The sequence below is a fragment of the Lagenorhynchus albirostris genome, chromosome 2, assembly GCF_949774975.1.
Source record: "Lagenorhynchus albirostris chromosome 2, mLagAlb1.1, whole genome shotgun sequence".
In the NCBI taxonomy this organism is placed as follows: Eukaryota; Metazoa; Chordata; class Mammalia; order Artiodactyla; family Delphinidae; genus Lagenorhynchus; species Lagenorhynchus albirostris.
Genome location: NC_083096.1, coordinates 35,048,259 through 35,064,896, shown reverse-complemented (window position 1 = coordinate 35,064,896; position 16,638 = coordinate 35,048,259). Strand labels below are relative to the sequence as shown.

Below are 16,638 nucleotides of genomic sequence, written 5' to 3'. Positions count from 1 at the left end.
CAGGGGACACGGGTTTGTGCCCTGGTCCGGGAAGATCCCACTTGCCGCGGAGCGGCTGGGCCCGTGAGCCATGGCCGCTGGGCCTGCGCGTCGGGAGCCTGTGCTCCGCAACGGGAGAGGCCACAACAGTGAGAGGACCGCGTACCGCAAAAAAAAAAAAAAAAAGAAACAGGGATGGGGAGCAGAAGGTGGCGTGCAGGCCCTCCACTGAAGGGTAAACATGACCCAGTCTCACTGTGGTCACAGGTGAGGGACACACCAGTCACCTGCCTGCCCACCCAGTGATACACAGGAACGACTGAACTTTCCAACACCACCCTTCTTCCCAACCCTCAGCACAATGTCCGCTCGTGCTTTCCCCCTGATGCCCTCAATGAGGCTAGGGCAATAGGGGTGGGTAGGGATATCCTGAAGAAAATCTGGGATGCACTACAGCAACCAGGGGTCACAGACCCCTCAGCTAGCACAGAGTACTCTCCACCAGCAGGCTGGGCACAGGGCAACTGCCAGGACAGACCCCTGCTGCTTTTTCTCCTTCCTCTCCAAAAAGGCGAAAGAGAACCGAATGTCGCAGCTTTTCTTATGGGTGCATCTCTCAAGAATGTTCTCCATGCCAGGAACCACGGGCGGGCTAGAACAGGCCCTGCATGAACTTGTTGGCCACTTTGGCCAACACCACCACTACACCATGGAGAAGTCTCGGGGTCCATCAGGCTCTGCTCATGTCTCCTCGGCATGGTGTTGGGGTGCCTCAAAGAACACCCAAATATCACCCCGCTAGGTCTGAGTCAAGACAGTCTGGACCTTGGAGTGGCGCTCTCCCTGACTGCTCCCTGGCACCGATCTTATTCCACTTCAACCCGGGAACCGAGCCTGCTGCCCTGCCTGACGTCATCACCTCGGCCTCCTTGCTCATTCCCCAAAGCCTAAAAGCTGGCTCTGCTCTCCTCCTAGCCCCGAGATCCAGCCCTGAAGATGTAGAGAAACTTGCCAAGACTCTTGGAAAAAAACCTAAAGTGACTAAATGCACAGCTATCTCCCCTGTCAGGGCTGGCCTTCCCAGGGTCTGCGGCCTCCACCACTTCCCGACCCAGCCAGGGGAGAGCCGAACAGAGCCTGCGGGAGGAGTGGGTGGCAGGGTGGGACGAGGCCCTCTGGAGGGTCAGAAAGCATCCTGCCACGGGCACCGGCAGATCTGCAAGCCCATGGTGGGTGAGAGGACTACATGAGCTGGTGCTGCTGGAAGCCGGGATGGGGGGAGGGGGAACGTCCTGTCTGCGTGCTTTGCACGCCCACAAATACTCACCTGCCAAAGAATTCTCACCTTGTCATCAGAGGAATGCGAACAGGAAGGGCCTCTGGTCAGGCCAGAGATGTGCTTCCAGCTTCCTCATCAGCCTTAATAGCACCCCAGCAGGCAGGGCAAAAGTGGCACGCAGCTCCTTCCACGGGGAGACTGAGGGGTGAGGGGTGGGTGTCGGGAGCCAGCGAGGGCCCCGTGGGAGAGCACCTGGGAAGCAAGACCCAGGACGCTCCCACGGCCAGCCCAGCAGGGGGCTGCCCCTGTCCCAGAGATGCTGGGCACGGACCAAAGGAGGGAAATGGCTTGACAGCCCGAGATAGTCAGAGGCCATCTTCAAGGCCAGTCGGGTTTGCCCAACATGAGGGTCTAACCTTCCCCTGCCCCTGGCCAGATGGACGGGCGACTCCTTCTCTCCACGTGAGACCTCGGCAGAAGCCTCCCTGCATTCTGACCTCATGGATCTGTTCTGAGGGCGAGCGTGGCAGCAGTATGCAAACCCTTTGTGCTCCTCAGAGAAAAGGCACCGTGGACCTGTGACGAATTCTTGCCGTGCTCATTCTCTAGGCTGGGTCCGCCCTGAACCTCAGCCGCTCTCCTGAGCCTTTGGCCCCTGTCACCACGCAGAAGCCGGCTTCCTGAGGCAGGAGGGTCACCTCACCAGCTAGGAAGGGCTCTTCGGCTGGGCTGGGGGCTCTCTTTTCCCTGTCACTCAGGGCCTACCTGCCAGGCTTGGCACCGGCTGAATTCACTGGTAAACTTGGGGAAAAGAGAGAGGGTACCGGCTCAAACCCGCAGTGCTGAGGGGAGATGTCAATTTACTTCCACCTAATGACTCTGCAGGATCAGCAGGAGAACACACACGTTCATTACCAAGTCTAATTAGGCGGGCAGACAAGTGGCATTAATCATTTTTGACTGTACCTGGGATTCGAGCCCCTCTTACTCGAATAAGTAATTTTCTGAATAATCAGAAAATTTCATGCTCTGATGAATAGGGGGGAAAAAATTAAACCCACATTTAATCCTTTCACTTTCATCTTTTGAAAATACAGGAAGCAGGGAGGAGAGGAAACAATAACAGCTTGGGGAGCTCAAATGGCCTCGGCCAAAGCATTCCAGGTCCTTTCTCTGTCCTCCCTTGTCCCCCCGCAACCCACTCCACTAGGACGTTCCCTAAGAAGAAAACCCCAATCAGAGCCAGGGGCAGGGGAGGGATTGGGGATTCCACTATCTCTAACAAGAAAACAACCATTTCAGGGCTTAATTTTCCTAACCTCCAAAGCCAAACATGGTCCTGAATTAATGAAAATACTTCAGGTCATATACTTCAGTGCTACCTAGTATCCTAGACGAATAAAACACTTTCCAAGTGCCCAAGGTTCCTGGGTCTGCCGCAGGGACACTCAATGTCCATGTCCCCGTAACCTCTCCTACAAAGAACCCATGACAGGGGGTGGGTTTGTAGGAGCCTGTGGCTGTCACATGAGTGGGTCCAGTCTGTGCAGAGAGGTGGGTTGAGCTCAACCATTGATGCAGCGACGAGACAGAGCTAGAACGTCTGGACAAGGGGCTCTGTGAGATACCAGCCTCGCTCACCAAGGAGGCCCCTGTCCCCATCCCTGCAGGCTCCATGGCAAACACCTCATACTCACACCATAATTCAAGTCTATCACAGGAGGGGAAGGTCGGGATGATGAGCCGCAGGGTCCCCCTTCCACCCTATAATCCCAATCACGTAACACTTCACAGCTGTGAACGGCACCCTCTCGAAAGAGGACCGGCTCCACTGGCAACGTGCATGGCATGTCTAAGCATCCCTCCCTGAATGTTGAGTTGGACTTAGCTTTCCCCATTTTCCAGAGCATTCCTTGATCCAGGATGGCTAACATACCCACCAAAATGTGATGAAAGGTAAAAGGTCAACTCCATGTGCCTTCTACAGAAGAAAGGGTCCACAACCTGTAAGGGACATTCCCTGAGAACAAAGCCATAGGGCAGCCTGTGAGAGTTTTAAGGGTTGTTTGCTATTGACCATCCCTCCTGGAAGGCTGGAAATGGGCTCTCACTGCTGCAACGGCCCCCACCCCAAGACACACACACACACCACACACACACGAATTCATACAATCTACCTCTCTCTCCCCCTCCCAGTCCCCACTGGATTTCCCTCTCTATCTAACAAACATGACTTCTTTAATCCTGGAAATGAATATTAACTTTGAACTTTTCCTGTTGGCAAATCCAGCATTAACCAGAGCTCAGTTACAGACCTTGAAGTAGGGGTAAGCTTAAGTTAGAGGGATTTTCACTAAAAAGGCAGGCAGACAGTGGGAAGACAGTTTTCTAAAAGCTTCCCTTATTAAAAGCCCATTTTGCCAACACGGCTCCCACCCAGTGTCAGCCTCCTGCTCAGACAGATGTCACGTATATACCCACGGCTCTTCTGCTTGTTTCTTAGAGCAGGGAGATTTAATGGTAACAACAGGCAACCACCCTCACCAACCGCTACTTACTGAGACTGCGCTGTGCTGGGGGCAAGTGGTACAAGGACAAGGGGCCTGGGTCTTCATGACCTCTAAGCCATGGGCACCCCGTGAGGACGCTTGTCAGCCACAGCAGGCAGGAGTGGCATTGCTAGAGGACGATTAGCGTCCACACTGCCTGGGATGCTCAAGGCACCTTCTTTCCCACTCAGCTCAGCAACCACGCAGAGGTGGAAAACTGTGCTCACTGTGTGGAAAGGTGAACCTCAGAAGTGTCAGGAGCCCAAACTGTTACAGCTGCTTGATGAGAGGGGATAATAACACTCATATTGCATTAAACATTTATATTGCCTTCTGCCAGGCACTGTTCTAAGACCTTTCCATACATTAATTCATTTAATTCTCACATGAACACGATCGTGAAGGTAATGTTATCATCCCCATTATTATTTTTTTGTGTGTGGGGGGAGCGAGGCTAGGCTTGTGGGATCTTAGTTCCCCAAACAGGGATCGAACCCGTTTCCCCTGCAGTGGAAGCACAGAGTCCTAACCACTGGCCCGCCAGGGAATTCCCAATCATCCCCATTTTTTAAAACAAGGAAGCAGAACACAGAGGTGCCCAGGGTCACACAGAGACCAAGAGGCAGAGTCAGGATTCAAACCTAGGTCTCTGGTTCCAGGCCGTTCGCTTAGGCACTGCAGAGTATTGCCTTTCAAGAGTCATGGTTTTGACCCTTGCTTTTTGAAACAAAGATGAAACAAACCAACCCCACCATGGAATTAGAACTTCAACTGAAAGAAAGATGATTGGTGAGCTTGGCGGGCTGTGTCTCTACCTGCCAGCCATCAGAACATTTCTCAACTGTTCCCATCCAGCCACAGGTCCACAGTTAAATATTAATAACAACAAACAGAGGCTCCTCTCTATAGCCCCTTGATTCCAACTCTGCTCCCTCTCTGGTGTTCAGACATCCCTGGTTGGTATTAACCCACCTGGCCGGGGACCACCAAGTCACACACAAAGTCAGAGGACATGCCCGTGCACCTGGTGCTTCCTGCCCCCAGAAACTATCTAATGTGAAGTGGGCATAAATTCATTTAATTACGGAGAATCAGGCATATTCACATACAAACACACACATGGACACCATTATCAACAACACTCCCCAAATCATAAAACTATAGGCCAAATAGTCCCCCAATATCTTTTTCGCTCTTGCTTGTAAAGTTTTTTTTTTTTTTCCCTCGTGGCCCGTCAGGCGGGATCTTAGTTCCCCAACCAGGAATCAAACCCGTTCCCCCTGCAGTGGAAGCTCGGAGTCCTGACCACTGGACGGCCAGGGAATTCCCCCAATGTCTTCATACAAACTAGAATTCCAATGAAGCGGCTCTCCCAGGATTCTGGCGCATTAAAACCCATTACAACGAGGATACTGCCCCTCCCTGTGTTGACAGGGTTGGTGGATGCAGTAAAGCACCCCAGGACCCTTGAGAGGGCAAAAGCTGCCGACACATCTGTGGGAAAGTTGCATTTGATTCTCCTGAAGGTCAGGGACATTTGCCAAGTGACAGCAGCCCTTCCACCCGCGTCACACACCTCTATATCTTTTGCCCTTTCCTTTTTAATTAGCACCTGAACTGAGTTCTGGTGGTGGAGGGAGCAGTAACCACTTTCCCCTCCCATCGTCCTCTTCCACTCGACCCTGGCTTAGAGTCTGAGCTCGCCTTCCCTGAAGCCAGCTGCAGTGGGAGGCACACTGCACAGCCTTGGCCACAGAGAGAGGCAAGGTCGGGTTTTCCTGATGCGGATGTAGTTGTACAATGCTGGAGCTGGGTGGAAGCTGTGGGGCTGCTGTCATGCGGGAAGAGGCTTTGCTGAAAGATGCAAGCCACAAGCCATTTCCAGGGATGCTTTCTAGAGGTTGTACCATTGTCTGTGCTTTGTGCTTCAGATATTTAAACTATCTGTATAAACACATGGGTATGGATATCCTCTGCCAAACATGGTAACAGCAAATGTGAGGTGGGGTGGGTTGGGGGGGTAGGAAGAGGACATCTCTTAAAGAAATACACACACCTAACTGTCGGAAGAGAAAAATAATAAACCCTCAAGAATACTGCAAATTTGCTCAGAAAATCTATACACTGGATGCCCAGTGTTTTAGTAAGGCTTTGAGAAGAGTATGGCTCAGGAGGAGGCTGGAGGGACCTGAGAACTCTGGGGAGGAAGGGACAGGGCAGGTAGTTGGGTCATTTTCCAGCAGTGACCTAGGAGGAGGAGGCAGGGCACAGCCAAACATCAGAGCAGAGTCCAAAGGTCTGAGGGGCCAGAGGTGGAAGGCAGGAGAGGGCACAGATCCAGGGTCACCTCAGGCTCTTTCAACCTCATAGCCTGTTTCCATCCACAGCCTAACCAGATCTCCTCCCTAACCCAACAGGTCGCCCTGGAGGAGGGGTGTACCACAGGCAGGCGTGTACCATGGGCCTGTACCATAGGCAGACACACAAGTCATTCTGCCATTACCCTAATAAGCACGGGGCAAATGGTCATCTCAATACCAGCCTTACAACCCACTCACAAGAACTTACAACAAAAGCAAGAAGGTGCACGGGAGACTAGGCAATGACCTTGTAGCTTCAGGTATCGACCCCAACCTACGTGTGTGTGTGTGTGTGTGTGTGTGTGTGTACATATGTGTCTGGGGAGGAGCGAGGCGTGCACCTGTCTGGGGAAGAGGTATTTGTTAAAGACCTCATAAGCATACCTGCGCAGTAGGCAGTCACTAGAGGATACCGGGCAGGGGACTAAGGCGCAGAGCGTCTCCAAGACTTACCTACCTCAGTTAAAGTCGAGGTCTCCCCTGGAGCCAGACAGGGCAGTGCCCCCTCTCTGCCTGCCTCAGCCCCCTCGCAGTTGCTCGCCCATGGACTGCGGTCTTCCCCTGCGCCTCCCCCTACCCTGCCCTCACACTCACTAGCGCAGCGCAGCGCCTGACGCAGCACCTCTCGTCCGCACAGGTCACACCAGCCCCAGCCACTCCGCAGCTCCAGTTCGGCGAAGCAGTGCCCCTCGCCTCGCTCCGCCGGGACGCGGGGATCCTGCGGCTGCTCGAAGATGCTCCGCACGTCTCGGGGCCGGGGCGCTCCAGGCCGCCGCCGCAGTCTCTGCTGCAGACCAGGCCGGAGCGGGCGAGCGGGTCGGGAAGCCCGAGGCTGTGGCTCCAAGTCCCCCCGGGCAGCCCTTCTGGCACAGCGTCCCTCGTGCGCCCCGGGCGCAGTGGAGAGGGGCGCCGGGGCGCAGCGGCGCGAGGGCCGGCCCGGGGGCGGCGGCGGCGGCGGCGGCGGCGGCTTGGGGCCGCTCAGGCTCTGTATATAGCGCGGCGGTTCTGGGTCCAAGAGTAGCCGGTACGGGCGCTGCCCGATGGCCGGGGACGCCATGGCCATGCCGGGCTAGCGGCGGCGGCGGCGCCGGCAGCTCTCGGCGTCGGCGCTGCTCCCGAGTCCGCCTCGAGAGAAGGGAGGCCCCAGACCAGCGCGCCTTTAAAGGGACCGCAGCCTGCAGGGCGGGGCGGGGGCGGGGAGACTTCGGAGAGGCAGGAAGGAAGACCCGAAGGAACAACCGACCCGACCAAGTGGCCGGGGTGGCGGCGGGGGGCGCCTGAGCGAGTGTGGATTTAGGGGCGTCTTCAGGAAGCTGGGGCAGCTGAAGGATTGCGTATGGGAAAGGCTCTATACAGGACAACTCAGCAGAGGCATTCTGTTGGGGGTCGCCTGCCTTCAGCCCTGCCTCCTTCCCTCTCTCATCATTTCCCCCAACACCAGATCCCCCGCAACCCGCACCCCAACACGCCCAGGGGAGGGAGCGGGCCGAAGGGAAGGCTTTAGGGGCTAGCTGAGGATGGGGTCTAGAAAGATTTCCACCGGCTCAGTGTCCGCCCGCCACCCTCCCGGTTTTCACGCCGACCGGAGGGATTTGTTCCCCTGCTGTTCCCCTCTCCGCCGTTCACCGTCCCCTTGCGCGCAGAGCCAGGTGTGGGTAGGGGATGCCCGGCTCCGGCTCGCGGGCCCGCAGCAGCTCAGAGTCCCGTTGGCGCGGAGGGACGCGCGGCGGGGAACGCTTGCCACGCTGATGGCGAGAAGCCGCCTCCGCGACGCGCAAGGCTGTCCCCGCGCCACTTTCACTCTGGATTTCCCCTCTCTCAGCAGCCCTGTCGGGTAGGATAGTCCTTTCCCGGAAGACTGGAGTTATAGTTGTCCTGGGTCCTAGATTGTGAGAACGCTCCAGCGCGCCTGGGTTGGGAGAGATTTTCTTCCTAAGTCAAACCCGCCTCTCCCCATAGCTGTTCTAGTCATTACTGTGGAAATACATCCACCATCACCACCCCCGACCGCAAAAGCCTTATTTTGTATCCGGTATGGACAGCTCACCTGTGGGGCCCAAAGAGCGATCCCCATCTATCAGTTCCAGATCCAGGGTAACCTGGATATGGAAGCTTCATAACCTCCCCACTCCTCTCGAGTTTAATGCTCTACTGTTACCGCCTTGAAAGCCTTAATAATTTTTGAACAAAAGGCCAGCATTTTCTTTTAGCACTGAGTCCCACGCATTGCGTAACCCGTCCTGACCGTCTCTCATAGATGGGGAAACGGGACTGCTGGATCTTTGAACCTGTGTGTCCCGTCAGACCCACTGTATGACCCTGGACCCGCTCTAGCTTCTACAGTTTCCTTAGCTGTAAATTGGTCTGGGAGTGGGGAGACAGGTAGATGCTTTTCCCATCCTCTCCGGTTCCACCACTCTGACTCAGTGATCACTGACTGTCCTCTCAAAACTTGGGGTTCAGTTTGGTTGATTTAGCAAGAAGTCACCAGCAAATCCACTTTGGAAATACGCAGCCTAAATTCTAGACCTGAGTTGCTCCCTCCACTTCCCAGACCAGAGATGGGTCTCCCCCTAGTGTCTCCTAGGGGAATCTTCGCTTTTGCTTTTCGATTTCCCCTTGGAGGTAATTTTTAGGTAATTCCTAAAATGTCAAGAGTCCAGTGGTCAGGGAATTCCAAACTTGCTTTGGCCCATGGCTTCTCCCTCATGGTGGTGACAATCATGGAATCCTCTGGTCCCCTGGGTCTCACCAGAGGCTGGAGCTTCTCACCTCATGAGGTGGCTTCTGGGTACTTGAGAAGAATGACCCCCAGGAGCCAATAGCACAGTGCTAAGAAGCAGAAGGAGTTGAGATGGGGGAGTGTGAGCCAGAGCCACGCCCTCTGCTCTCCCCCTCCGCTTCTCCTCTCCCCTGTCTCCCTTGCTTTCTCTACATCGGTGGTTTTCGAAAGCTGCCATGCATCACAATTACCTGGAGGGCTTGTTAAATCACAGATTACTGGGCTCCACCCCCTGAGTTTCTGAGTCAGTTTGTCTGGAGCTGAGGTTTGAGATTTTGCATTTTTTTCTTTTCCATTATGGTTATTACAAGATGTTGAGTATAGTTCCCTGTGCTATACAATGGGACCTTGTTGTTTATCCATTCTCTATATAATAGTTTGAGATTTTCCATTTTTAACAAGTTCCCAGGCAGTGTTGATGCTGCTGGTCCAAGGACCCCACTACTTTAGATTTGGTGATAAGAGAATGGGCTTCTCTGCTCTTTGCTCCACAGAGCAGCTGAAGTTCAGTGGGACACAACCGAGAAAAAACCCAATGGGGTGTTATTCTACAATGCTTTCTGCTGAACGTTGAAAGAGGAAAGCACAGTTCGCCTTTGTGGTCTCTTTTTCCCATCTCTCCCACTTCTTCTGCGAGCACTTTTGTTGCAGAAACCTGTATCGCGTATAAATATTTGCTTGTATCCACCCTCTGTTATCCATCCATCTTCACAGGCTTGAGACTTGTTCAGAGATCACTCCCTCCAACTTTGGGAGAGCAGTGGGCTGGGTGAGGTCCAGGGTGTGGACCAAGCTTGTGCCCTGGTGACAGCTTGGTGTGGCAAGAAGAAGGGACCTGGCAAAGAGTGCATCACGGGAAGGCCAGTTTTGAAATGCCATTTGTGAAATTGCCAACAATCTCCATCTCTGTCCTGTATCCCCCTCCCCCAAGCATGAGTTTGGGCAGCTCAGCCCAGATTCCCAGGAGAGGGAGGCTCATGGGATGAGTGTCTCCTCTGGCCCTGGGAAACTGAGGACCATCTGGAATAATCAGGCATTAACCCCTTTTCCCAGTTGCCTGAGCTGTACAGAAAAATGCTCTGGTTTTGTTTTCCTGCTCCAGCCCTGATTTGGAGGAGTAATACGAGCTGCTATCAGCACTGCAGAGGGGAGGAGATCGAGCAGGGCCAGAGCCCTACATTTGGCTTCTGGGATGGGAATGGAGATAACATAACTCCATGTAACCAATCCAAAAAGTTTATCAAGTTTATCTTAAGGTTCATCTCCCTGAGCCAAGCAATTGAGGTCGGAGAGGCAGCTGCCTTTTCTGAACCCCAGCAGGAGGCTCTCTGCTTGGAACTTGCCTCTTCTGATGTCATCTTTCCCAGCCCAGTCTACTTCTTCCCCAAAAAAGCATCCTCTCCCACAACACACACACACACACACACACACACACACACACACACACACACACACACACACACACCATTCCTCCTTCATCAGGGAAGAAGTACTAAATAAACTCCGGTCTTATTGTAGGGTTAGGACCTGGGGTAATAATGTCTGATGGCTGAACTTCAAAATTGTTTGGATTGGTCTTTGGTCATGCAGGCCACGGGGGTGAGACCACAGCGTCTGCTAAGATACCTCCACTGGGAGTTTTTCCCCCTTGTTAGCAGATCCTCTTGGCTCAGAACCATTGATTTATTTTCTGTTTGTGACTCACTCCCAGAAGAGTGGGTGTGTTGTTTTTATTTTTGACCAAAGGGAAGGATGGTGACAGTGAGTTTGAGTGTGTGGTCAGTGTGTGAGGTCACTTCAGAGGTGGTTCCAGAGGCTGTCGGGTCCCTCATTGGGTGAGTTGTTTCAAGGCTGTCCCTTCACCCCCAGGGAGCTTCCCAGTAGGAAGGAAAAGGGGAGGACAGAATGTGGCCTGATCTAAAGGGGAAGTTTCTGGGTTTGTTTGGCTTTGAGGCACTTGAAGTTGCTTGAAATCCCCAAGGAATGTAGGGACCTCCCAGTGATTCTGACAGCACGACTATCTGCATGGGATCAATGGACCTGTCAGGACAGGTTAGGTTACGCTGCAGTAATAAGCAACCTCAAGTCCCAGTGCCTGTAAACCAGAGACTTCTTTCTCACTCACGTTACATGTCCTTTGCCTGTTGGTAGGGAGATTCTGTTCATCAGACTCACGCAGGGACCCAGGCTGGTCGAGCAGCTACCACGTTGAACGTTGCCCATCACCAAGCCAGGGGAAAACCGAGAAAGCCCAGAGGCTCCTACACCAACCAGCATGGAAAAGCTCCAGTCACTTTTGCTCGCAACTCATTGGCCAGAACTAGTTCTATAACCCACCCTCCACAAGGGGAGCAGGAAGTGCATTCTTTCCATGCGCTCAGAATGGGGAAAGAGCTGGAAATATTTGACGAACAGCACCATTCTCTGCAGTCTTTAAGGGCACAGAGCAATCATTCATTTAACAGGTAATTACCTAATATCCGCTATATCTCAGGTGCTGTTCTAGGCACTAAAGATGCAACAGTGAGTAGCCATGCTCCTGAAGCTTACGTTTAGTGGGAGAGCCAGGTAATAAACATCCCAACCTAAGTGCAATAGAGCCTCAGGTCATGCACACTGTGATGACAAAGTACAGTGAGGGATAGAAAGCAACAGGGGCTACTGTATTGGATTGGGGGGGGTGTCAGGAAGGACCTCTCTGAGGAGCAGACATTTAAACACAGACCTGAGTGGAGTCAGCCCTTTGTCTATCTGAGCAAGGGTGGCCCAGGATGAAGGAAGAGCAGGCACAGCACACCCCAGACTCTCCCAAACTTTGTGAATATGAGTTCGTTCCACATATGTATTCCCAGACCCTCCCTCCAGAGACTGATTCTGTAAGCCTGGATATTGGCCTGTATTTTCTGTGAGTTTGATGAATGTGACTCACAGACCACGCTTTGGAAACAGGACCAAGGCAGTGGGTAGTGGGATTGTGTGAGCCCCTTCGTAGACATTCGAAGAAAAACGCTCTTACTCTTGTTAGCTACAGGATGACAGCTCTTTGAGCTGCTTCCTTTCCCGCCTGGGCAGCTTTGGCATATAGAGCTCAGCCCCCCCAGAAAGTCAGTAATACCTTCCATTGCTAGACTGTGAGCCGGGACTGTGACAAAACATTGTCAGGGAATTAAAATGTTTGCCACCTGCCATGTGTTATACATATTTACTCTAGGAGCACACATTGAGTACCTACTGTGTGGCAGGTACTCTCGGCTTGAATGACCTCATCTGCACGGCAACTCTGTGAAGTGGTCAGCATTCCCGTTTTACAGATGAGAAAACTGACGCTCAGAGAAGGCATGTGACTGGCCCCCAAAGGTGTCACCGTCTGGACTGCAATCTGTGATTTTGCCTTTGCACTGCCCAGCGGGTGTGGTAAAAACAGCAGTGTTTAAAATCTCTGATGTCACTTTGTAGGTGCTGTTTGAAGAACCAGCAACATCTTTCCCCGTTTTCCTCTCTCTATTGAAATCTTGTCCAACTTTCAGAGTCTGGTCCAAATACCAGGCCCTCCACAGAGCCTTCCCACAGTCACTCAGACCTAATTCACGGCTCTTTCTCCCAAGATCCCACAGCAAGTTGCTTGTGCCTTTAGCATCCACATCGTCCTAACAGGATTCACATTTTGTACAAATGTAGTTTGTACATTTTTCTTCCCTCACTTAGGTCTCATCAGTCTTTCTGATCCCACTGTGCAGGGCAAATAAGAGGTGCTCATCAAATGTTTAGTGCAATGAAACCTGGAGGCTCCCAACCTGTACCTAATACAGAATTTATCTCTTAATATCCCTTCAAGCTATGGCTTCTGTACCCACGGAGGGGGAGATGAAGGAATTGTCTGGTTCAGGAAGAATAGAAGGCACTCAAAGCCCTGAGGGGGCTGGGTAGAAGTGGGGTGGTGTTGGGAGCTCCATTTAAGACTCATGCACATCCTCCAAAGTTGCTGGTCACTGCAGGGGGATTTCCTGTCTTCACGTGCTAGTAACTGGCTAAGGGTGAGGGCTGGTAGGGTACCATCTCTCCTTTCAGAGGGTTGGGTTGTGTGTCACCCAACACCAGTGCTCTTGTGGGGATCATCTAGGTCCTTGACAGTGCCTGGGGACAAGAGGGCAAACCAGGGTGGGAATATGATCAGGGACATGAGGGCTGCTGGAACGGTGTCACCATGAAGGGGGGTGGGGTGGGGCTTGTTGTCCAGCAGTTTAGTGGTGTCCTCCATCTGCATTTCAATTATGGAATTTTCCCATCCCCAGCTACTCTGCCAGGCATATGATAAGACTGGTTTGTGTGTGTATGTTTCTTCTTTCTGTGTTGGAAAAACTCAGATATTCCAGGCAGATTTGTCAGCAGCTTTTGCCCTCAGCCAGAGGGGAGGCTCCAAGCCACAGCCACGGACGTTCCAGCACTAAGCCATTGCTGTGGCAGGCGGCCATGGACCAGAGCAGGGACAGACCAGTGCGAGCAGAGTGGCCTGGACGACCTCCCACTAGAAGCATGTGTGAGTGCATGCACACAATACGCCTGTCTCTCTTCTGGGCCTCTGTCTTGTTCCTCTTATCTCTGCTCCCCCTCCCCTCCCATTGTCTTTCCCTCTCCATCCCTCTATCTCTCCCTTCCTCTCCATCCTTCCCTCCTACCCTCTCTCCTTTCCTCACTCGCAGCTCTTCTCACTCCCTTCTTCTTTCTCTTTTTCTCTCTCGTGAAGCGTGCAGGGAAAGGATCGACTGCTTCAAGTGGCTCCTGGAATTCTGAGCTTCCAAGGAGAATAAACTGAAGCTATTTCAGGTCACACTAGCCCATTCCTTAGCACCTCCCATCGGGGTTGCCTGATTATGGAGTTTTTTGTGAGATGAAGGAAAAAGAAGCCAGGAATTCCACCCTTTACAACATCACTGAAGCAGTTTGGAAGTGAATCCCTGATGACCAGCTGTGGCGATCCTCTGGGGCTGCCCCTGCTGCAGTGAGGAGGCCCCAGAAAGCAAATGGTGGGCCCAGGAGGAGGGAGGGCACGTCGCTATCCCTTAGACTGGCTTCCCTGTCCTCAGTTGTCAGGTTGGGGGGTGGCGCCTGGTCCAGTGTACCACCCACTGCCCACAGGTCTATACTGGGTATTCACATGTCCTCTGCTGGACACGGAAAACTCTGCCTCAGTATCCTTGAACTTTAGCTTGTGGAAGAATCACTGGGGAAACTCATCAATGATGCCGGTTCCTGGGCCACACCCGTACCAATTTAAATCAAGAGGTGGGTGGGGTCACAGAATCTGGGTTTTGAACCAGAATGCTTGTCTGTAAAGAGGAAACTGCGTAGGGACTTCCCTGGTGGCGCAGTGGTTAAGAATCCACCTGCCAATGCAGGGGACACGGGTTTGATCCCTGGGCCGGGAAGATCCCACATGCCACAGAGCAACTAAGCCCATGCACCACAACTACTGAGCCTGTGTGCCACAACTACTGAAGCCTGCGTGCTCTAGGGCCCACGTGCCACAACTACTGAACCCGTGTGCTGCAACTACTGAAGCCCACGCACCTAGAGCCCGTGCTCCTCAACAAGAGAAGCCACCACAATGAGAAGCCTGTGCACAGCAATGAAGAGTAGCCCCCGCTCACCACAACTAGAGAAAGCCCGTGTGCAGCAACGAAGACCCAACGCAGCCCAAAAATAAATAAATAAATAATTTAATTTCAAAAAAAGGAGGGGGAAGGAACTGCGTAGATTCTGAGAGAGATGCAAAAACTATCGCCCTGAGGCTCCAGGGCACGGAAAGAGGCACCAGCCCCTCCAGAGCCCCCCGGGGAGCCTGACGTGCCCCTGCTTCCTTCCAGTTGGGCCCCTTTAAACGGAGCCGGCCCGTTTTTTAGAGCATGCGCACCGTGAATCTGAATGCTGCGTGGACTCTTCCCAGATGTTTGTGACTGATCTGAGCCACCGACTGAGCCTTTCTGAGACAAGGGCTCCTGTTTCTCCACCCACCCTGCATGGTGGCCTCAGCCCTGGGCGGTGGGGCTGGGAGGGTGTGCAGAGAACCCACGTGGTGTTTCAGGCCCCTTGTGGAAGTACAGAATCTATCCCTACCCATAACTTTGAAAGATATCATCTCCATTTTACAAATGAGGACCTGAGGCATGCGGTTTCAATCCACCCTCCACACGGGCACCCAAGAGTTCTATCTTTAAAATACCAGTTGGACTTCACCTAAAACCCGTTTCTGTGATTCCCTGAGGTAACACCCAGGTTCCTGCGTGTGGCCCACAAGGAGCTCTTGGGTCTGGCCCCTCCCTTTTCCCAACGACCGCTTCCCACTTCAACCTGTTCTCCAGTGACACACACGCTTGTGGTTCTTTCCATGCCTGGGCTGGTGGTGTTCCCACTGCCAGGGGTGCCTTCCGTACCTTCTCTGCTAGGTAACCCTGCTTATCTGCCAAGACCCCACTCTGGAGTAGCCTGCTCCCCAAGTCCTCCCCTGACCCCCTCCCGGCGCCCTGAGCACCCTCCCCTGTGAGGGTGGTGACGCAGTCCCACACCTGAGCTGTGCATTCCTCTCTCTGAACGCTCCGATGATACTGAAGGGCCTTTCCCCATCGAGGTAAGCTCCTCCGCGGCAGGCATGGCACCCTAGTCACCCACGTAGTTCTAGCCCCTCGCCCGGGCCCTGGCACACTGCAGGTGCCCGGTTCACATCTGAGCAGCTGAACGGGCTCTTCATTTTAAGTGTCATGTTAGGAATCACTACAGAGAACAGAGGTCGTCAGACACGTGAGGACCTTACAAGGTTCTGGAGGAACTGGACAAGGTCATGGGCCTTGGTCCAGTTCCTTGCTCCCTACTGAGATGGCATCAGAAGCTCTGCAGAACTATTGGGGGGGGGTCACCCGTGTCAGTGGCTCTGCAGCATAGGAACAAATTGAAGCTTTCAAGTATGTCCCCTGCTGGGCTTTGCTCGTGAGATCATAGAGCCAATCTGCACTTGGACTTCAGGGATCCCCTGGCTCCTTTGCTGAGTTCCACCAAGCATGTGGGGTCCAGAAGCAGCCTAGCTGCCAGGGGAAGTCCACTGTGGGACTTCCCTGCAGGGCCATCGAAGAGCCGTGAGTGTCAGCCTGAACTTAACGTAGGCGGAGCCGCCCAGAGGTGGCCCAGTGTCCAGGGCCATTGGAGCCACAGCTGGCTCCTGAGAACCCAGAACCGGAACCCACTGGGCTTAAGTGGCACACATGAAGCCACTTAGGCCTGATGCAAGCAAACCCAGCGACCCTCCCCCGGGTCTCTAGAGGGTGCTGATCTCTCCACAGAGAAGCAGCCCTGAGGATGTCAGACTCCAGGACCCAGCCTTCCTCACCTCCGCCCTGCTGGGCCATTAGAACAGCCTCTGAGGACGTGAAGCCTCCAAAAACATTGTCAGGAAGGGTTTCTAGGCTTATCTGGGGGTAAAGCATAGTGTTGTCTTCATGTTTCAAAGCACAGAGTAGGGCTTCTCACTCTTTTCCCTCCCATGCTGGGGCTACTTCACTGCATCACCCTTTCCCCATCCCTAGGCTAGGTGGGTAGTCCAGCCCTGGTTAAGGGAAAGCTGGGTATATTGCAGGGGAAAGACTAAATCTGCACAAATCTGAATGCCTCACCCCGGCATTGTTCTAGCTTCTAGGAAAA

The 16,638-nt window shown here is 53.4% G+C and overlaps 1 protein-coding gene across 1 annotated transcript in view; it reads right to left on the bottom strand.

Moving 5' to 3' along the window:
• RASSF5 (Ras association domain family member 5) overlaps positions 1 to 7,292 on the bottom strand; it is a 72,994-nt gene extending 65,702 nt beyond the window's left edge. Inside the window, exon 1 of the mRNA XM_060130030.1 lies at positions 6,762 to 7,292. Within this exon, the coding sequence (XP_059986013.1) occupies positions 6,762 to 7,230 (469 nt within the window). The 5' untranslated portion in view covers positions 7,231 to 7,292. The remainder of the gene's footprint in view (positions 1 to 6,761) is intronic.
• Positions 7,293 to 16,638: the final 9,346 nt, after the last annotated feature.